Genomic DNA, 23515 nt, shown 5'->3' with positions numbered 1-23515 from the left:
GGCACATGGTGCTGTGCCTGGGGAAGAGGAGCAGAAAGGCCGAGGCCTGGAGCTCTGTGGCGCCGCAGTGCAGAGCACCCCGGTCAGGCTGCGGCTGAGGATCAGGGAGACTCGACGGGGCAACGGTACCAGTAATAAGGGCAGCAAAACATTCTGTGCTTCTGTACTGTGCTTCTCTGAATCCTAGTGGGGCTTTCAGCGGCAGACCGGCCGGGGGTGGGGGGCAGCAGGCGCTGAATTCGTGGGTTCATGTGTCTGTGGCTGAGCAGCTCAGAGCAGTTACCAAGACTTGTAGTTTCTAAGCGGAAGGGGGTGAATAAGGACTGGCTGTTTGTTCAACAGAGCTATAGAATTAGGGAGGAAGGAGTGTTTATAACGGTTGCTTTTGGGGCGACAAGCTCTTAAACGTCTGCCCGACATTAACAACTCGTACTCTGGGAACAGATGGATGGATGTGTGATATCTCGTACTCAAATCCCTCCACTGGCTCCCTGTCTCATTCAGGATTGAATACAAGGTCTCCCTACTGACCCACCAGTGTCTCCATGGTAATGCTCCTATTTACCTGAAGGAGCTAATCACCCCTCAGCCCACTTCACGACACCTCCGCTCCGGTCAGGCAAACCTCCTGCAGATCCCAAGGACCAAACTCCGAACCATGGGAGACAGAGCTTTCTGTCACGCCGCTCCCTGTCTTTGGAATGCTCTCCCTGACCACCTGAGAGCACCACTGACCCTGGACACTTTTAAAAAAGGCCTAAAAACCTACCTTTTAAAAAAAAAGCCTTTCATTAGTTGTTTCCTTTGGGGAGACGTTCTCTCTCCAAATTTTAACTTTTTTCTTTTTTTTCTTTTTATGTAGCACTTTGAGATTGTTTGCTCAATATAAAGTGCATTACAAATAAAATGCATTATTATTATTAGGGCCACGGGCAATCGCACCGGGCACTGGTCCCAACAGCTATGAAATAGCTGCAGGGACCAGTGCCCGGGCACTCCCCGACACACTCTACACACAAAAAAAATTTCAGCCACGTTTGTAGAGGAGCTCATCCTCGATCTCATCATCTGCTCAAAATATCGGAGAGACTTACAGAATTTAAACTTGGAGCCTCTAAGTGCGGCCACGTCTGTCTCTGCTCCTCATTGACTCCAATTCAAATATTTTCCGAGAGAAGCAGAACGGCCTGATGTTTTAAAACTACCAGCGTCGCCAAAATATTTACTGTAGAAACACCAAATCGTACCAAAATTTTCAGTAAGTCCTTAGAGCAACGTTGATCTGTGTTTTGTTCTGATAGGAGTTACCGTTTTGTCATGCTAAGCATAAATGTGAGACCAGTGCAAAGGCAGAAAATGGCTCTTTTTCTCCACGTTTCTGTCTGTCTCAGCCTGCGGGGGCTCGTTAACTTCATAAACAATCCACCTGGCGCTCGTTTAAATGTTTATAAACAGAGACACAGCTAAATCAGACTGACACAGGATGCAGCTACTAACTATGTGTCAAGTCAGTCACACACACACACACACAGACTCTAGAGCCAGCTTCATGTGATTACAGTCACACACACACACAAACACACACACACCTTCATGTGATTAAAACACAGTTAACGTGCAACAGAATTTAAACTTAAACCATGATTTAATCTGGTTTTAAAGTTAAACCTTGTTGGTGTCAAATGCGTCAAATGCCTCTCGTGGGAGCAGCTGATAGAGTCCCCCCCAGCTGAAAGCAGCCCACCCCACCAGCCAGAGGGTCCAGGACCATAGGGACTGCAGTGGAGGAAGGCTGCCTTAACACCCTGCACAATGGCACCCAGTACACAGAAGTTAGACAGGACCAGTCAGCCCATCACCTGGTCCGTTCAACAAATCAGTTAATGCTACTGTGATTTATGTAGCCTAGTTAAATACTACAGTAATCATCATAGTGTATTGGCAGGAAAGACCATTTAAATCTGTATCAAATATCGATTAATGAATTAATCGATAATTTGCATGTTGGTCTTGGTTAAGTACCACCTTGAAAAAAAAACAATGTTTTGTTGCTTAAGCTATTCAGTCATTCAATGGTATACTAAAATCCATGTGAAAAAAATGCTTCTCACTGTTCTCAGGTCAAATATTTATATGCGATTAAAATGCAATTAATTGCGATTAATTAATTACAAAGACACACACACACACACACACACACACACACACACACACACACACACACAGTTAACCTAATGTGATTACAGCTCCTCCATATCAGTGCTTATAGAAAGATGATCATGTGTCTGTCTGATCAGCTCTGTCTTGACCTTAAGATCGTGGGTTTGATTCCCATGTTGACAGAGATGGCAAAATCGACAGTAGCCGTGGCCCATTCAAAATTTCCCGAGAGGAAATTTTCTAGTTATTATTATTACTCTGGGAACAGAATGTGTGATGGATCTGTCATCACTCCCTGAGCCATTCTTAATTTATTTTCAAATATAAGCCGTTTTCCCACTAAAATTAGCGGGTCGACGCAGGTTTTTTAAACGCGGGTCGACCCACTAACAATCGGCATTTGGCCCCTTTCCCATTGACCAAAATAAGCCGAGTCCATGTTGCCCCGCTCTCATCCGCGGTGCGAGTCATGCCACAGCCGCCCGCCGCGGAGGTCTGTCCGCCGAGGCAGACGAGGCGTCTGGCCGACCTGGAGCACCAGGACTGCGGAGGACAGCCAGTCTGCCGCGGCCATATGACGGTTCATCCGCGGCACAACACGTCAGTTAAACACACTGTCGTTTCTTTTCTTTTTTTTCAATCGTTTTCGGGCAGTGTTCTTTGATGTTTTGATCCCAGTCTGGAAGGAGAGCGGAGCTTTGTTTTGGTACGTGATATGAGACGCGACCGGCGCGATGACGTGGCGTCACGTAACGTTCAGTGTCATCACGTAAATTAGCGGGTTGACGCGGGTCTGGCGTTCCCACTGCAAGCCGTTCGGAGCCGAGCCGATTAAAGGCGATTTTAACCCGCGTCGCTTGCCGAGTCGTTTGGCGTCGACGCGGCTCATTGCGCCTTTCCCACTGCCACCAAAAGCCGATTGTTAGCGGGTTTAAACGGGTTTTTTGGCCAGTGGGAAAGGGGTAATAGTCTGCAGTGTTTGAGGGTCACTTTTACCAATTACTTTCATCGCTGTATTCACAATTTTGCTATCCTAGTTTTGAGCTGGACAGAGAGAGACCCAAACCATGCTGCGATACAGTATCTGATAAGGCTTTCTAGCACTGCGTCATAGAATGTTCACATGATTTTCCTGCTCACCCCGAAAAGTCTCAGTCTTCGGATGAAGTGCAAGCGTTGTGGCAATTTTGCACACAGGTAGTCAACATGGACATTCCATTTTAACATGTTGTCTATTTGTATCCCCAGATACTTATATGAGCAACCCTGCTCAATTTGCATGTTCCCTATATTTACAGGGTTGTGGACTCTTACAGCCTTTGGGTCAAAGACCATTTCTTTGTTTTGTCTCAATGATGTTTGTTTTTTGTGGCATTTAGTAAGAGGTGATTATTCTCACACCATGCTTTGAAATGATCAATTTCTCTGAAAGCCAGAGGGGCAGTCTGCATTTACTGGGGCATCGTGCAATCAAATTAAATTCAATCTTGCACTTATGCACTCGTCACTTTAGCAAACAGCACTTTAGCACATAGCACTTTAACTAGCACTGTAGCACTTTATAACTTTTCAGTAATCTTTTGGTCCCCTTACCCACTCTTTTAACCGTCTTTGGCCAGTTAACTGGTGGTTTATGTATGTCGTTCATATGTTTCGTGTAAAATGTCAAGATGTTTTATTGTCCTAGTCCTGCCTCTTTGCACTTTTTATCGTCATTGTTTTTTTATGTCTAACATCAACCTGCCAATGGGACTGGGGATGGAAATTAGCCACTTGGCTATAATTCCACATATTTACATGTCAATGTCCATCAATATGTACTATCCCCATTTTAAAAAAAAATAAAAATGAATCTGAAATCTGAATGATCGACTCTATTCATTATATAGTTGTTCAATTTATTCTTCTTTTTTATTGACATCTAACCTAGCATTTATACATCAGTTATTTGTTGTATGTGATTGAAATGACTTGAAACGTTTCCTCATCAGTAAAATCCCTCTTTCTCTCATTTCCATGTCAGTTTGCTCTCCGAGCGGTGGTGGTTTCCAGTGCAGATGTGAGGATCAGTACCTTTGGTCATGTGACCAATGTTCTACGTATGGATTCTGTGACAACAGCACTTCTGACACATGTGACTGCATCAGTGCCTTCCCTCCTGATGGACAGTATTGTCAGCCTGTTGACCAGTACAGTAAGTGAATGCAAACATATTTTGTGGACTAGATGACAAAATCATTCTATGTAATCAGATTAATAAAACCTACAGTAATCAATGCTCCACCTGTCAAGTGAATAAAATTCACTGATACAAAAATCTTTCACCTACCAACAGACTCCACAACCTGTTTCCCATCAACAACTGTGACACCAACAAGTAAGCCTGACAAGATGTGTGACCATTAGTTATACATCTGACATTATATATATATATATTTTTTTACATCATCTTGACTTTCTGTCTCTTCAGCTCCTCTGGTTGAATATGAATACCTGATTTCCATTGAGTTAAACGTCTCAGATGTTTCTGTAATCAATCAACTGAGGACATTTCTGAGCAACATCAGTTACCCCGTCAACATCAGCAGCAACGTGCAAATCTTTGAGATCAACATTACTACAGGTAGGATGTTTTTTAATGTGGTTTCACAGAAACATTTTGAATGACATCATTATATTTATAGCAAAGAACCAACTAATCAAATTGTCAAATTGTCAAAATTGATATTTTGTTATCCACCACTTTCTAAGAAAAATATGCCTCTGTTCAGCTACTGATTGATCGACTCTCTTTATTAGATAGTTATTAATTTTTTTTTAGTTTCTTTATTGTCAAAAGTTAACCCAACATTTATACACTGAGTTTTTGTTGGACGTGCTTGAAATGACATGAAACATTTCCTTATCAGTAAAATCCCTCTTTCTCTCATTTCCATGTCAGTTTGCTCTCCGAGCGGTGGTGGCTTCCAGTGCAGATGTGAGGATCAGTACCTTTGGTCATGTGACCAATGTTCTACGTATGGATTCTGTGACAACAGCACTTCTGACACATGTGACTGCATCAGTGCCTTCCCTCCTGATGGACAGTATTGTCAGCCTGTTGACCAGTACAGTAAGTGAATGCAAACATATTTTGTGACAGGACAACATTGTGGACTATATGATAAAATCATTCTATGTAATCAGATTAATAAAACCTACAGTAATCAATGCTCCACCTGTCAACTACAAATACATTACTGATACAAAGATGTTTCACCTACCAACAGACTCCACAACCTGTTTCCCATCAACAACCGTGACACCAACAACAAGTAAGTCTGACAAGATATTTCATCAAAGGATAGTGTGACCATTAGTATTATACTCAGCATTAGTTTTACATCATCTTTACTTTCTGTCTCTTCAGCTCCTCTGGTTGAATATGAATACCTGATTTCCATTGAGTTAAACGTCTCAGATGTTTCTGTAATCAATCAACTGAGGACATTTCTGAGCAACATCAGTTACCCCGTCAACATCAGCAGCAACGTGCAAATCTTTGAGATCAACATTACCACAGGTAGGATGTTTTTAATGTGGTTTCACAGAAACATTTTGAATGACATCATTATATTTATAGCAAAACCACCAACAAATCAGAGTCCACCATTTTCTTTCTTTGGCCCTCATCTATCAAAGGCGAGTACACCCAAAAATGGGTGTGCGCCAAATGTGACGCAAAGATCAGCCTTTAGCAATCTGAACATGAGCATAGCATATGCAAAATCTCACACCAGGCCTGACGTGGTGTACGCAAATCTGAATCAGTGTATTACATGCAGGGCATAGTATGGTTGTGTGTGTGTGTGTGTGTGTGTGTGTGTGTGTGTGTGTGTGTGTGTGTGTGTGTGTGTGTGTGTGTGTGTGTGTGTGTGTGTGTGTGTGTGTGTGTGTGTGTGTGTGTGTGTGTGTGTGTGTGTGTGGTCATTTTTAATATATCATGCTAATGCAAAGATGCAGACTTCATGTTGGTGCTGTTCCTCTTAGTGAAAAAAAAGAGTCTACAGCCACATATTCATGATTTAAAAGTATGAAACCTGTGTTAAGAACTTAAATCCACTTTTTCTGAGCAACTGGGGTTAATTAAAAACTATGTGTAGCCTGACAGATATACGGTGAGGACAGATGCTCATCAGTCAGCTGTTTAAACAGAATCTTTGGCGGTCAATGACAGACCCATTATTGTTAGAGCAGTACATATCACTGAGAGAAAGTTTCTCCAGAGACCAGATCTCCTGCAGGAGAGTGATGAACGGCTGCTTTCTCTGCTCCACACTGGAGCTCTGATTGAGGAGGGAGACAAGTCGCTCCGGTCACTACCTGTGGCGGTGCAGGTAATCTTCATGGTGGAGTTCTGGGCCAGTGGGAGATCAGGGGTCTGGCCGGTGTCTCACAACCCTCCATCAGCCATCATGTGCCTTCAGCCCAATTCACCAGTGATTATGCATTCACCAATTGCAAAAAACTATCACTCTAATAAAGCAGAAGTAAGCGATCCGGTGGTTTTGGCTAACTTCCTGTCAGCCGATGGAGTTAGCAGTCCCCGCCCTCGTCCCTACGTCACCACATTCACGCACATCCCTTGGCTGCACACACAGAGAGGACCGCCCCTTTATGCCGTTCTCTCTCCTCATTGGATAAAGGTTGTAGGATACAAGGAAAGTGTTCTCCTCGGCTTACAGCAGAGCAGAGTGACTGACAGACCCGTGTTTCGGACCAAACACTCTATATAAGTGATTCTTGTCGGAAGATAGAACTATTTAAGACTTATATTAACACAAACATTCCGCTTACTTCTGCTTTAACGTATACAGTTAAATGAGAGCCAATGTACCTTTTATTTTGGTCTTTACCGCTTTTCAAGAAAATCATCCCTCAAATCATCTACTAATTGAATTAAATTAAACTATTTTCATTACCGTATTTTCCGGACTATATGTCGCACCGGAGTATTAGTCGCATCTGCCTAAAAATACGTCATGAAGAGGAAAAAAACATATATAAGTCGCACCTGTTTATAAGTCGCATTTATTTTTCAAACATTTAATCAATAGCCGGGTCTCATATAATGGCCGGGGCTTTGTTTACACGAAAGGCCGGCACCTATAGCGCGCGCTGCTGTTATGCATGCGCGCTTCTCTGTGGTGTGTGTAGCCTACTATGTGTGTGTGAGGATGCAGAGAGGATGCGGAGATGAATGAAGGCGATCGTCCGACGGGGGGGCGGGGGCAGCGGCGGCGGCGAATATCGCTACTTTTTTTTTTTTTTAACACGTTAGTTTAGGCGGCAGCTCTTTGTTGTTAAGGCGGCCGCCTTAACAGGAAAGCGCTGCGGGAAACCCTGTGATCAGAAACCCTTTGTGGACTGTCTGTGAAGACTGACGGGAGTGAAGCCGACCTCTCCTCTGCTTCAGAGAGGGACAGCCTTGCACTGTCGGACCTGGCTCTCTGCTCCGTGTCCGGAGCCCGGTCGGGACCGGAGCAGAGACCGAAGACAGGCCGCAGAACACGCTGTGAAAATACTCTGAACTGACTGGGAGTGAAGCGCTACGGCGCAACGTTGACAGGTCAGACAGCGCAGTGAGGAGAACAGCACGTGAGGAAGATGAAGATGAGCTACTGAATGAGGAGGGATTTAGAAATAAAAGCCTTGCTTCCGTCTTGTGGTCATAGCGTAGGTTTTTTTTTATTTTTTTTATATAAGTCGCTTCTGAATATAGGTCGCATGGCCAGGCAAACTAGAAAAAAAACGCGACTTATAGTCCGGAAAATACGGTATATAGTTGTCAAATGTATTCATTTTTTTGTTGACATAATAACCTTGTATTTATACACTGAGTTTTTGTTGGACGTGCTTGAAATGACTTGAAACATTTCCTCATCAGTAAAATCCCTCTTTCTCTCATTTCCATGTCAGTTTGCTCTCCGAGCGGTGGTGGCTTCCAGTGCAGATGTGAGGATCAGTACCTTTGGTCATGTGACCAATGTTCTACGTATGGATTCTGTGACAACAGCACTTCTGACACATGTGACTGCATCAGTGCCTTCCCTCCTGATGGACAGTATTGTCAGCCTGTTGACCAGTACAGTAAGTGAATGCAAACATATTTTGTGACAGGACAACATTGTGGACTAGATGATAAAATCATTCTATGTAATCAGATTAATAAAACCTACAGTAATCAATGCTCCACCTGTCAACTACAAATACATTACTGATACAAAGATGTTTCACCTACCAACAGACTCCACAACCTGTTTCCCATCAACAACCGTGACACCAACAACAAGTAAGCCTGACAAGATATTTCATTAAAAGATTGTGTGTTAGTTGATTCATTTTCCTTTTAATGTCATTGATTAATTTGTAATTAATTAGAATTCACATTTAATCTTGAAACATTTACAGTAAGTGATCTGAGCATGAATCAGTTATTTTCTATTGTCAGCATGATACAGATTCATCACCATTTTTACACATTGTATTTTGTTCACAGATTCAACACCTACCGCAACAACTGTTATGAACACTACAACAGCTACAACACCAACTATTGTCACAAGTCAGTGTTTTCAGACAATGTCACATCACTTTTAATACTGTATGCAAGTGTTATGAAATTATTCTTACATCATACCTCCTTATAATTACTTGTATACAACATGTGTGAACACAAGTGCTTAAAAATGACATGTTACTGTAACTAACATGTTATTCACAGTGTAGTTACTTGATTTATTGTTAACAATTTTAGGTGTCACTTATTTAAAGGTGGCCTTGTGACAGGAAGGTTGTCCATTTGACTGCTAGACTGTGTAGGAACTCACTTATTTTGCGGTTAGGGTTAGTTAGGATGTTAAATAAACAAAATGAGCAGAGAAACAGTGATAGGAGAATATCATACAATAGGGTGACGTAATAGACTATAGTGAGAATTAGAATGAGACTGAGAAATTAACTAAAGCCTACCACACACACAAAGATAATCTGTCTGGTTTTGCCCTAATTTTCCCGCTTCCGACCACGGACAGAAATCGCCTGATTATGGGGGAATCCGACAATCCCGAGTCACCGTATCTGTGGAATGTGACGTGAAATTGAATGTAACCAATAAAGAAGCAGCTGACTGCAGAACACGTAGCATAACAATCCAGTGTGGCTAACGGCTCCATGGCAACCACCGTCAGATCACGTTTGATCATGCAAGATTTCTGGCGTGGGGGACGAGATTCTAGTGTGTTATCAGACAAATCTTTATGTGTGTGGTGCTGTATTTGGAATATCGGAGCACACCACACACAACACGATCAAAACTGTTCAATCAAAGATTTTTTATCTTCATGTGTGGGGTGTCTCACAGATAAAAAAAAAATGGTTGAGATTTATACAATCTTTATGTGTGTACCAGGCTTAAGTAAAGCCAACTAGGAACACCAGGGAAACTATGCAAAGTAAAGCTTTGATTACTTGCTTTTCCTGGGGTGCTGGAACTTGCTGTGTGGAGGTCAGCTAGGCAGAGGCCGGAGTTAGGAGCAGTGGAGCTGATGGAGAGGTTGCCACGAGGAAAGATGGATTGATACAGTATGGCGGTTGCGGTTCACGGCTCTCATGGGTTCCTTGGAGAAGAAGAACTCTCTCTCCTACACACAGAAGTCTTCCTCTCTTGACGCTAAAGTCTGTCCCTCTGACAGAGGTCTCTCCTACTCAGGCCTTCTGATACCCGACTTGTCAAGGATGGAGGGAGTTCACGCCTCAGGGTCCTGGGGACCAATCACTTGCCCTAGGTTTCATAACTTTGGATAGTTAGTCTGATAGTCAATCAACTTATGAATTTGATTCTGTCTGGATTTTACGAGTGACTTTATATTGCGTGACATTAAATTGATGTTCCGGCTTAAGAAGGCGTGCAATCAAAAATGAATGCCAAACTATTTCAACTAAAGCTACCTCAAGTGTCTGAGTTATACTATATCCCGGATTTAAGTAAACCATGATATTACAATGTATTCCAAGTCTCTAGTTTGAATCTTTACACAAGGTAAAAGTTGTGCAACACATGAAACAGGCTCTGAGGAGATTTCCCTTGGGATGAATGTCCATGGGAATGGAATAAAAGTCTTCAAGTATTGCTCAACATAGTTGAATAAGTGAAGAGAGGTTCATCGTTCTTTGGTAGTTAATCCATGATGACCTGGTAAATCCTCGTCAACAGCACTGACTTTGATAAAGGTTCTTAACCACAACTTAATCTGCTCAGTGTTCAATGAGTCAGCATACGGTTGTAATGTGTTTTTCTCTCTGTGAAAGTATCCTGAATGAATATGAAGCTGCAGATTATGTTTATCATGAATATCAGAATGGGGACAAAATGATTTTAGGACTCTGAGCATGGCAATGTTGTTCATTTGTATTACCTGTAGATTCAACACTAAATTGATACATTTTTTTCTTTCATAGATTCAACACCTACTGCCACAACACAAATGAACACTACAACAGCTACAACACCAACAATTGTAACAAGTCAGTGCTTTCAAATAATCTTTCATCACTTTTTACATTTCCATATTTCATCAATATCTGTAATTTTTCCTCAGAGGTTAAGGGTATGAATAGCCACCAGTGAAACTTACCATATAACTAGGTCCTCAGGACCCATATGCAACAGATTCCTCGCTTAGATCAGGGATGGCAGATATCAGGGCCTTTTCCACTGCAGGAACTTAAGGGTAATTTTATGGTTAGTAGAAAGCGTATACCCTTCAGAAAAAACAACAACACCACCAACAAAAGCAGTAAAAGAAGACAAGAGCCCCGTTTCAGAAAGAAGGCTTAACAAACTCTGAGTTAAAACCTGAGCTGTCAAACTCAGAGTTTTTGGTTTCAGAAGAGGCCGTTTAGGAAATAATTCATATTTGCTCTCACACACACTACTATACTCATACACACTCATACACACACACTACTATACTCTCTTACACACCACTATACTCTCTTACACACCACTATACTCTCTTACACACACTAGTATACTCATACGCACACACTACTATACTCTCACGCACACAATAGTACTCATACGCGCACACTACTATACTCATACACACACACACACACTATGTGAGAGAGTATAATGGTGTGTGTATAGTGTATAGTAGTGTATGTGTAAGAGAGTTTGATTGAAATGGGAGTGAGTTTAAATTCTCAGTTTCTAATTGGTTCTTTGCAACACGGTCAGAACTAGGAACCAAATTTTGTTCTGTGTTTTTTACATTGATTCATTCGATTGTTTTCCAACGTATAATCATATGGGATAGCCTACAATATTCACAGAATTGAGGGATAAAGCAGTTATTATCCCCATTATGTTGTAGTGTATTAGTGATAAGACGTGACCTAAACATGGTGTTGTGATTCAGCCGCTTCGCGTTCACCTGCTGGGTGTTCGCTGCGCAGGGCCCATCACCGCCTGACGGTGGAGGACAAGCCGAGACTCGGTCGCCCGGCTTGGTCCACTGGTCTCAGGAGACACTGTGCCAGCCGCCTGCTACCGGAGGCTCCGCTGCGGCTGAGATCCGACGACGCACATGGGGCGGCTGGGTCTCGCTGCTTTCCGCCGTCCTGGTGCACCACAGTTATCAACCGAGACCCGCATCGGCCGAAGCAGATGTGCTGTGACAGTGTTCCCCGAGACCCGGACCTCCGTAGTGGCCAGAGCACGGCACAGTCCCGAGCCCAGTGGACTAAGCTGGGCGACGGAGACTCAAGTCTCACTGGCTGCCCTGCGCAGCGAACACCCAGTGGGTGAACGCCAGGCGGCTGAATCACAACACCATGTTTCGGTCACGTCTTATCACTAACACAATACACTACATCCACAACATAATGGGGATAACTGCTTTATCCCTCAATTCTGGCTATCCCATATGATTATACGGTGGAAAACAATCAAATGGTTCCTAGTTCTGGCTGTGTTGCAAAGAACCAATCAGAAACTGAGAATTTAAACTCACTTCCGTTTCAATCAAACTCTCTTACACACACACCACTATACTCATGAACACACACCACTATACTCATACACACACACCACTATACTCTCTCATATAGTGTGTGTGTGTGTGTGTGTGTATAATAGTGTGTGTAAGAGAGTATAGTAGTGTGCTTGTATGAGTATAATAATGTGTATGAGAGAGTATAGTAGTGTGCGCATATGAGTATAGTAGTGTTTGTAAGAGAGTATAGTGGTGTGTGCATGTGTGTGAGAGTATAGTAGTGTGTGCGTATGAGTATAATAGTGTGTATGAGAGAGTATAGTAGTGTGCGTGTATGAGTATAACAGTGTGTGCGTATAAGTGTAGTAGTGTGTGTGAGAGAGTATAGTGTGCGCGTATGAGTATAGTAGTGTGTGCGTATGAGTATACTAATGTATGTAAGAGAGTATAGTGGTGTGTGCGTGTGTGTGAGAGTATAGTGGTGTGTGTGTATGAGTATAATAGTGTGTGTAAGAGAGTATAGTAGTGTGTGTGTGTGTGTGAGTATAGTGGTGTATGTGAGAGCAAATATGAATTATTTCCTAAACGGCCTCTCATAGTCATCAATGTTTACCTCAGATATCAAGTCACCTATAATCAGTTCATTTCATATTATCCATACTCCCAACTGCAGAGTGTGGATGTTTATATTCGTTTTTGTTCAAGAATCTATTGTTTTTTCAATGTTCATTAATGGGCTCCGGACTAATTTTAAAATGTTTCTGTGGTCGCAAGTAACGTCCTTTTGACCATCATTTAAATATCAAAATTCCCTACAATTGAATCCAAATTTGGACTTACCGTGGCACTTGATTCCATTACAAATGATCGAAAGCACAATACATACAAAGAGTTTAGAATGGGGGTTGAATTGTCTTACAACTGCAACACACAAAACTACACCAACAACTTTCCTAACACTATTTTTTTTCGTTATGGTCTATTGTTCTGTCAGAATCTATTTCTTAGTTTTACATACAAAATTTTAACTTGTCTTTTAAGATTCAACAACAGTTGGGAATACGACAGTCGCTACAACAGTTGGGAATACAACGACAGTCCCCACAACAGCTGTTAACACAACAGCAGTCCCTTCTACAACTATGAACACAACAACCATCCCCACAACTATGAACACAACAGCACTCCCTTCTACAACTATGAACACCACAGCAGTCCCTTCTACAACTATGAACACAACAACCATCCCTACAACTATGAACACAACAGCAGTCCCTTCTACAACTATGAACACAACAGCAGTCCCTACAACTATGAACACAACAGCCATCCCTACAACTATGAACACAACAGCCATCCCTACAACTATGAACACAACAGCAGTCCCTTCTACAACTATGAACACAACAACCATCCCTACAACTATGAACACAACAGCAGTCCCTACAACTATGAACACAACAACCATCCCTACAACTATGAACACAACAGCAGTCCCTTCTACAACTATGAACACAACAACCATCCCTACAACTATGAACACAACAGCAGTCCCTTCTACAACTATGAACACAACAACCATCCCTACAACTATGAATACAACAGCAGTCCCTACAACTATGAACACAACAGCAGTCCCTACAACTATGAACACAACAACCATCCCTACAACTATGAACACAACAGCAGTCCCTACAACTATGAACACAACAACCATCCCTACAACTATGAACACAACAACCATCCCTACAACTATGAACACAACAGCAGTCCCTACTACGACTATGAACACAACAACCATCCCTACAACTATGAACACAACAGCAGTCCCTACTACGACTATGAACACAACAGCAGTCCCTTCTACAACTATGAACACAACAGCAGTCCCTACTACAACTATGAACACAACAGCAGTCCCTACTACAACTATGAACACAACAGCAGTCCCTTCTACAACTATGAACACAACAGCAGTCCCTACTACAACTATGAACACAACAGCAGTCCCTTCTACAACTATGAACACAACAGCAGTCCCTTCTACAACTATGAACACAACAGCAGTCCCTACTACAACTATGAACACAACAGCAGTCCCTTCTACGACTATGAACACAACAGCAGTCCCTACTACGACTATGAACACAACAGCAGTCCCTTCTACAACTATGAACACAACAGCAGTCCCTACTACGACTATGAACACAACAGCAGTCCCTTCTACGACTATGAACACAACAGCAGTCCCTACTACGACTATGAACACAACAGCAGTCCCTTCTACAACTATGAACACAACAGCAGTCCCTTCTACAACTATGAACACAACAGCAGTCCCTTCTACGACTATGAACACAACAGCAGTCCCTTCTACGACTATGAACACAACAGTAGTCCCTTCTACAACTATGAACACAACAGCAGTCCCTACTACAACTATGAACACAACAGCAGTCCCTACTACGACTATGAACACAACAACAGTCCCTACTACAACTTTGAACACAACAACAGTCCCGACTACAACTATGAACACAACAACGGTCCCTTCTACAACTTTGGACACAACAACGGTCCCTACTACAACTATGAACACAACAACGGTCCCTACTACAACTTTGGACACAACAACGGTCCCTACTACAACTATGAACACAACAGCAGTCCCTACTACAACACTGGATACAACAACAGTCCCTACTACAACTATGAACACAACAACAGTCCCTACTACAACTCTGGATACAACAACCATAAACACAACAGTGGTCACTACAACTACAACAACATCAACAACTTTAGCAAGTAAGTGTTTCATTCATATAGACATTAATTACACGCTTTGTAACATAACACGTTATTCTAAAGGGATTGTTACTACAACTGCTGCATACCTTTATACCTTTACCTTTAACATTTAAGAGAAGTCCTGTGTGATCTAATGATGTTTGAACTGTTGTCTTCCACTACCTCCACCACACCTACTACTACAGCTACTACCACTACCTCCACCACACCTACTACTACAGCTACTACTACTACCCCCACCACACCGACTACTACAGCTACTACTACTACTACCACTACCAGCACAACTGTTTCTACAGCTACTCCAGCAACAACAACGCTTGCAGGTAGTACATGTAGTGTTTTACAGAAGGGAAAAAAAATCTATTGTTTTATTAAATAACATTGAACACAAGCTGTCAGCTGGAACAGTTATGTATTTGTCTGTTCACTGTAAAATCCCACAGGACACCTGACTTTTCTAAGTTGTAGAAATAAAATTGCTTGTTTGAGTAGTTTTGAGAGTAATGGCTTCATGGCTTGTGCTTACAGTATGTGTCTTTACAGTAACATTAACATGTTTTTTCATCTGTTTTTAATGCACAGGAGAAGTGGTAGAAATGTCAATTGAATTAGACAGTACATTCACAGAAGATTTAAATGACCCTGCTAGTCCTGAGTACCAGGAACTTGAATCACGCATTCGTGTAGTGGTAAGTGTGCTATTAACATGATAATCACAACTTGTATTTTCAGTAATTTGTATTTGAATGTTGATAACTGAGCATGTGTCACCCACAGCTAGATGATGTGTACAGAGACATCCCAGGATTTAGTGGAGTTTCTGTAACAGGATTCAGGTACAGTATGCACTAACAGAAGTTCAGAAGCAGGAGTTATAACACGTTCCTCATCAAAACTTTGGCTTTTGTTTGGTCTTACAGAGAAGGAAGCATCATTGTAGACTTTGTTGTTGGGACAACCAGCCTTGACGTTGGTCAAATAGCTCTTTCAAATCAAAATCTGCAATCTGCAATGAGCTCCGTAGCCCCTGTCCTTAGTTCAGTTTCATCATTGTTAACAAGTAAGTTAAGAAAAGGTTCCTCTGAGTTTATTAATGTTTGTTTAACTTGACAGAATTTCTAACTGATCACATTTGCTTCATCCAAAGGTTCAACTCCAATCAATATTCCTCTCTTGACTTATACTGGGAAAACCATGACACTGCAGTGTCAGCTCCCAGATGACATTAATATGGACATTTCTAATTCTGAGTGGACATTTAATGGACGGAAAATTGAAAATGGCGGAAGAATGGAAATAACTACTTCTAGCCGTGCATCTGAGCTCAAAATTAACAACGTCATTCCTGCTGATAGGGGTAAGTCAGAGTTAGCTTAACTGACCACACAACTCGTTTAAGATATTAACCAGGTACATAAGTAATTCTACAATAAGTTAATTTTACTTTACTTTTTATTTTAGTACTGCTATATAAAGATGGACATAGAGATGTCATTCGTAGTTTTCTGAAGAGTGATTTTGCAGTTCAGACAGAGGGAGCTGCTCCGTTATAACCAAGTGGCAGTGCCTGCTGGGCAAAGCATGGTGTGTGTATGGAGCTGAGAATTGGTCTTTGTTAGCATCTTGCTCTGAGGCTTGTTCAATTGATTTGATGACTCATTACCTACATGACAAACTGAACTAAGAAGCCAGGCATGGTGTGTTCAGGTATACGTCATGGTCAGGGGCTCTATTGAGCTCAGGTGACACGTAGCAGAAAGCTAAACACCAAAAAGTTAGCCACAGCACTGTCCTCACTCAAAGCAGGAACATCATCAATCATGCAGCAGTTATGGCCTTTATAAAAATGACTGCAACAGGCAGGTGAATTTTGCCTTAGTTTACATATACCTATGCAGTCATTAATAACTACTTCTCATGATCACAGGAGCCTACAGTTGTACTCTGATGGGCCAACTGAATATCCGCCTAAATGGAGTTGTAAAGGAAGCAAACATCAGACAAGCTCCCATTGTGCAACTACAGAGTGAACTTAATGTAAGATGCACAGACGGAGCAACTCAACCACTCAGATGTTGTGTGCAGGACGGCTTCACAGTCAGTTGGTTTCAAGGTGGCAATCCATTAAACTCAGGTAAAACTAAACTCATCTTTCTGGCAATTTTGTGAAGTTGGGCATGGTTACTATCTCATGTATGTAATGACACTGTTAAATGTTCGCAGTTTCTTCTAATGAGGGAGACACCAACTGCATCACGTATGAGTACAACCTTGGAACCTGCAGCGAATCAGGGGACAATCTGCTACAATTCAGCTGTAGGGTAGACAACACACCAGGTTATGATATGACAATGGCACTGACCATTTTCAGCGCCAGCACGAGTAAGAGCATCTTCTTTCACTATGCTGATCCTTTGCTCTTTTTGCTGTCCTTTTAACTAACTGATCATTTCATCCTACAGTTATTAAGTGTGACAACCCTCTATATGGGCAGGGGCGAGTAGGTGACAGATCAGTCATTGGGTGTCCTACGGGTCAGGAGGGAAGCAGGACTGCAGTCTGTCAGGAAACAGGAGAGTGGAGACTTGAAGAGAACACCTGCATTGTAACAGAAATTAAGGAGCTATTAATTGATTCCGAGGTAGGTGATTTACTTCTCTACCAAACTGCTACCTGACTTTGGAGCTTGTCTGAATCTTTTCTGTGCGCAAGTCAGACGCTTGTTTGTCTGTGGATGTTAACTAGGTTTGTCCAACTCAAATCCCATAATGTAGATGGCCACTGCAATTGTTCCGCCTTTGTACACTGGCTGTGAAGCAATTCTTTCATTGTGACACAACAATGTACAAAATGGGGGATAGAATCCACAGCACTGAGCTGTCTCCATCATTATTATCATAGCTCTGAAGGAAAACACTATCTGGGGGCAATCCCCACACTAAAAAGAATGCAACAGATGTTACTAAAACTTTTTAGGCATTTTGGTATTTAATGGTTGAGAAGGCATAACTTGAGACAAACAAACTGTTCTCAGTTCAGCAATTTCCAGTACTATCTCTGCTGTTCACTTCTGAATAAAAAACTTGTTTATTTTTGTACAAAATTAGGCCTGCGGATTTTGTCCTCTATTTGCTACAGTGTAGTAGTGTAGTTTGTTCTGCTCTTCAAGGACCTGAACCGTCTGCCTGACGGCAGCAGGTTGAGCAGGTGCTGACCGGGGTGGGAGGTGTCAGCAGAGATTTTTCGAGCTCTGCTCAGGCACCGGGAGCTGGCAATGTCCTCCAAGGGGGCAGAGAGCAGCCAATTATCTTTTCCGCAGTCCTGGTCACCCTCTGCAGAGCCTTCTTTCCTGCAGCCGAGGAAGAAGCAAACCACACACTATTGTCACACAATACAACATCACAGATTCATGATGACTAACTCTCAACATACATATGGAATAAGTTTATGACAGACTTGGACAACCCAAACCTTCCTCTCAGCAGGACAGCAGTTCCCTTCATTCCCGTCGTCTACAGCTTCTGTTTGCAATAATTTCTGTTTTCCAGAAAGAATCATCTTTGCAATTGTCATGTATAGTTACACTCTGATACTAATATAGTGGGGTTTTGTGTTTTTCAATGTTTCTTTCAGGATTTGGTTCAGGAGGAAGTTCCACAGTTTGTGAAAAATCTAAGCGATACCGTCCGACAAGAGCAAACACAAGTTGTAAATTCAACTGCAACCCTATCAGCTGTTGTTAATATCCTTAACACCGTTGCAAATGTTTCTGTCGCTGTTAACGAAACAGTCATGCAGGTCAGTTAAATTCTTCACTTTTCAGTTTTAGTAAATCATCTGGGTGTCGTGGCAGACACTGTACTTTTGGATGAGGTTGTACCTTTACAATGAAATGTCTTTTGAATTGCAGAATGTAATAATCACTGTGGATGCCATCATTGGTGATGATGCAAGAGAGTCCTGGGTTGCTCTGAATACCAATGACACCAACACTAACACCAGCTCACAATTACTGGGTTCTCTGGAGACTATTTCAGACGACTTGGTCGGGGAGTTTTCCATTCAAACTGCACGGATCCTGCTCAACAGAACCACGTTCAACAACTCCTTCAGGGCAAACCTGAACTCCAGCATCGTCATAGACATTCCAAACGTAAATGAAGAGAATGTTTTCATTACAACAATCACCCTCTCCACCCTTAATAATGTTATGCCAACACGGAACTCCACCTTCAATGCCAGTGCCTTATTAAACACCACCAGCAACGAAACTGTCAGCGAAAATGCCATCAATGCAGCTGTTGTGCTTATCAGAATAAATACAACAGTTCAGAATGTCAGTCTGAGCTACGACAAGCTGAACACCTCCTTGACAGCGAACCCACAGTGCGTCTTCTGGAACTTCACAATCTTTGATAATCTGGGTGCTTGGGATGATGAAGGGTGTGAGTTTGTTTCCGACATAAACAACACAGTGACCTGCAGATGTAACCACCTGACCTCCTTCTCAATGCTGATGGCGACAAGCATCCCTGAGTCGATAAGAGTACTCTTGGATGTCATCACATATGTTGGAGTTGGCATATCTTTGGCAAGCTTAGTCATATGTCTCATTATTGAAGGCTATGTCTGGAAAGCCATCACCAAAAACAGCACTGCATTCATGCGTCATGTTGCCATTGTGAATACTGCCCTATCGCTGTTAATCGCTGACATCTGCTTTATCATCGCCTCCTCTATAGCCAATAACCCTGCTGAAAATCCAGGGGAGGACCATACAGTTTCAGTTGGGCCCTGTAGCACAGCAACATTTTTTATGCACTTTTTCTACCTTGCTCTATTTTTTTGGATGCTTGTGTCAGGCCTTCTACTCTTTTACCGGACGGTCATGATCTTCTCACACATGTCCAAGTCAACCATGTTGGCCATTGGGTTCTGTTTAGGCTACGGCGGCCCACTGTTGATAGCTGTCATCACTGTTGCTGTTACAGCACCACAGGATGGATACATCAGGAAAGACAATGCTTGTTGGCTGAACTGGTTCGAGACAAAGGCCCTCCTGGCCATGGTGATACCTGCACTGGTCATAGTGCTCATCAACATCTTAATTGTATTCGTGGTCTTGTACAAAATGGTGACAAGCAGCATGGGAGATGGTACCCAGCGTGATGAAAAACATACGCTGGTGGTTATCACAAGATGTGTTATCATTTTGACTCCTTTATTTGGACTGACCTGGGCTTTGGGAGTAGGAACCATGGTTTCATCAACAGATAAGGGAATCCATATTGCCTTTGCATTCTTCAATTCACTACAGGTAATATTTCCAAGTATTTGACATGTTTACAAAACAGTCTCATTATTGTTCTATGTTTTTCATTCATTCAGAATTATTCGTTCTTTTGTTCATAAGATTAAAAACTGTCTTTATGTCTGATTTTCCACAGGGTTTCTTCATTTTAGTGTTTGGGACACTGTTTGACTCAAAGGTAAGTTGAGCATAAAGGAATAGTCAGGAATAAAAGCTGAGTTGGCACCTTTTTTGCCAAATGCCTCCAGCCCTGGCTGCCTTAGAACTTAGCTGTCATTAGATGGCATAACAGAGATTCACCCCATGTCACCACAGGGAGCAGATCATGTCCTTAGGCTTTCTCTACACAAGATGGATTCTGACACAGTCACTCCACCCAACAAATCATTGTTAAACTTGTAAATCACTCTGCATTTTGCTGTCATTTAGAGTTAAACAAGAAGACTAATCCCCCACAGAAAGTAGTTGAAGATAAAGCACAGTATATAAATGATCCACTATGAGTTCTACATTCAAAGTTCTAGTGAAAATACATCAGTTTAATTTTGTTCTACTTTGTTTACTGCCATTGTTCTCTAATTTTAATTGTTCATTCAATTATATACAGTTTTGCTCTGTGTGTGAATAAACAAACAGCACATTTCAAAATTACTAGTTACAAAGTGCCTCACATGTGCACTGATGAAATGTTACAATAAAATAATGAATTTCAGAGAACGTAAGGGAGCAGGAGTGAGCGATTAACATTTCTGAAATGTAAGATAGGACCAGACCGTGGATCTGACAGTTATCAACACAACCTTAAAATAAAGCTGAAGCAAAGAGACTGATTCCATCTAGTGTTTGAAAGAAGTACTGCAGCTGCATTCTGTTCCACCCATGGACAGGAAACTGATGTGATGGTCAAGCAAGTAAATAGTAACTGAGAAGGAGAAACAGTTTACAGGAACACTGACTGAACTTTTCATGATAATATAATATAATAATATACAGTGTATATATATATATATAATAGAATAATGACTGAACAAGACACTTGATGTTCTCATTAAAAACAAATCCGAAGTGTTGGGGCGGTGTGTGGCGCAGTGGTTAAAGAGCCCGCCCCATGTAGAGGCTGCAGTCCTCGGCGCAGGCGTCCCCGGTTCGGGTCCCGCGGACCTTTCCTGCGTGTCGTTCCCCCTCTCTCTGCCTCCCCCTTTCCTGTCTATCTCACTATGTGCTATCCAGTAAAGGCAAAAAGGCCAAAAAAAAAAAAAAACAATAAAAAAAACAACTAAAAAAACAAATCCGAAGTGTCTTGTCAGACGTATATAAGTATAAGTTGTTTATTTAACGTGAAGTGCTATTATAAGCAAATACGTTGGTGGGGTGGCTACCTCTAGGCACAAAACTGAGTGAGAGTATTTCTCAAAATGCCAAACTTTTCACTTATTCAGTCTTAATTATTTACTGAAAGCACACAGTTGTCTAAGACTATTGATTTAAATACTGACATTAATGTGATTGTACCTTTAGATTCGTGCTCTCCTCTCAAGAAATGTTACTACTACAAGCTCTGGCACTAACTCCAATACAACAAGGGTAAGTGATTTCTTTTTTCAACAAGTGAACTACAACTATTAGATATGCTTATTCCTTTTTTCTACATAAATGAGACAGAATCATTACATTTATTACACAAACTTTCTTGTTTGTACTGTAGAGCACAAGTGGTGGCATTTCCTCATTAAGCGCAACAAATCTGATAAGTCGACTACGTGGAAGAAGAAGTAAGTTAATTCACATTAAGCATCTTTTCCAGTTTCCTCAAAGAAGTTGGCTCATTCTTTTTTTTTTTTTTTGTCTTTTTCAGATGTCTACCACGTTTCACAAGCTTCAAACTCAAACAGCAGTGGTGCTGCGTCAGAGTCATTTACCAATATCTGACTTAATGTAACAATCTGTATGTAAAAAATAGTTTCTTTGAATATTAACAGGTATTAATTTCAGTAAATTGTGATGAATTATTTCTCTGTACATAGTCAGAAACTACGTTTGAATGACAATGTAAACATTGTCATTGTGTATGGCAGTGCAACAAGTAGATTTTGAAATCAAAGTGTGATGAAGGCAATGATGATTTCCCGATTCTCATTCTGCTAGAATGTACTTTCAAAACAACAAATGCTGCTGTGTTTGGTAATACTTGAAGTTCATGCAAGTCAGTGTAGTTCAGTTCTGATCAGTGATAGGCTAAGTCGCTGTATTTAAGTAGAGCAAAAACAAATTGAAAAAAGCTAATAAAGACTAAACAATTAACACTACTCAGATTTTTTTGTGTCAAATCTCTAAATGTCATCTTCATTTTAAGCTAAAATCTTTAACTTACTTAAAGACTTAAGTCATAACTTTCTTCTAGACATTAAGAATGATGGCCAACTGTGTGCCTGCGGGGGTGGCTCATATGGCATTTTTATTTCATTAAAGCAGAAGTAAGCGATCCGGTCGTTTTGGCTAATGCTGCGTTCCAGGCAGGCTTTTGAAACTGTAAATTACAGCTTCAAGTCAGGACTTACGACTTTGTAGCGTTCCAGGCAACCCACTCGTGTTTTTCCGACCTGTTTTACCTGTGAAAGTCACTATAACGGCCACTCGTAACTTCTGACCCGTGAACTCGTACCAGATCGAACTGGTATGACTTCACAGGTCGGAAAAACACGAGTTACGAGTCCTTGAACGCACCATAACAGTCCCCGTCCCTACGTCACCACATTCAGGCGCATCCCTTGGCTGCACACACAGCCCTTCATGCCGTTCTCTCTCCTCATTGGATAACAATTGTAGGATACGAGAAAAGTTTTCTCCTTGGCTCAGAGCAGAGCAGAGTGACTGAGAGACCCGTGTTTCAGACCAAACACTCTATGTAAGTGATTGCTGTCGGAAGATATAACTATTTAAGACTTATATTAACACAAATGTATCGCTTACTTCTGCTTTAACAACCCCACTGTATTAGAAAAGAAAAACAAGATTTCAAGACAATTTTCATTTACCATTAGCCAAAAAGGTTAAATATGAGATGCAAACAAATGAGACAGTTGGAAAAAACAGTGTTATCTCACTGCTAGCTTCTTAGCTAGCCACATGTAATTTAGCTGAGTTAAAAGAAGAAGAAAAAAAGGACCAGCAAGTCACACGCACAAATCAGTTC

General features: G+C 41.7%; 1 protein-coding gene across 1 annotated transcript in view; it reads left to right on the top strand.

Moving 5' to 3' along the window:
* LOC311007572 (uncharacterized protein) overlaps positions 1-22251 on the top strand; it is a gene marked incomplete at both ends in the record, with an annotated part of 56609 nt that extends 34358 nt beyond the window's left edge. The window contains 24 exons of the mRNA XM_084000809.1: positions 4184-4354; positions 4496-4537; positions 4631-4783; positions 5102-5272; positions 5430-5474; positions 5570-5722; positions 11622-12006; positions 13323-13498; positions 13581-13671; positions 13746-15005; positions 15123-15334; positions 15594-15700; positions 15789-15847; positions 15932-16071; positions 16159-16368; positions 16939-17145; positions 17235-17393; positions 17474-17652; positions 18645-18809; positions 18922-20328; positions 20459-20500; positions 21841-21906; positions 22028-22094; positions 22178-22251. Coding sequence (XP_083856935.1) covers positions 4184-4354; positions 4496-4537; positions 4631-4783; positions 5102-5272; positions 5430-5474; positions 5570-5722; positions 11622-12006; positions 13323-13498; positions 13581-13671; positions 13746-15005; positions 15123-15334; positions 15594-15700; positions 15789-15847; positions 15932-16071; positions 16159-16368; positions 16939-17145; positions 17235-17393; positions 17474-17652; positions 18645-18809; positions 18922-20328; positions 20459-20500; positions 21841-21906; positions 22028-22094; positions 22178-22251 — 5741 coding nt within the window. The remainder of the gene's footprint in view (positions 1-4183; positions 4355-4495; positions 4538-4630; positions 4784-5101; positions 5273-5429; positions 5475-5569; positions 5723-11621; positions 12007-13322; positions 13499-13580; positions 13672-13745; positions 15006-15122; positions 15335-15593; positions 15701-15788; positions 15848-15931; positions 16072-16158; positions 16369-16938; positions 17146-17234; positions 17394-17473; positions 17653-18644; positions 18810-18921; positions 20329-20458; positions 20501-21840; positions 21907-22027; positions 22095-22177) is intronic.
* Positions 22252-23515: the final 1264 nt, after the last annotated feature.

This window comes from Trachurus trachurus (assembly GCF_905171665.1).
Source record: "Trachurus trachurus genome assembly, chromosome: 24".
NCBI classification, from domain to species: Eukaryota; Metazoa; Chordata; class Actinopteri; order Carangiformes; family Carangidae; genus Trachurus; species Trachurus trachurus.
Note: the sequence above shows the minus strand (reverse complement) of the source record. Positions and strands in the feature narration are given on the sequence as shown.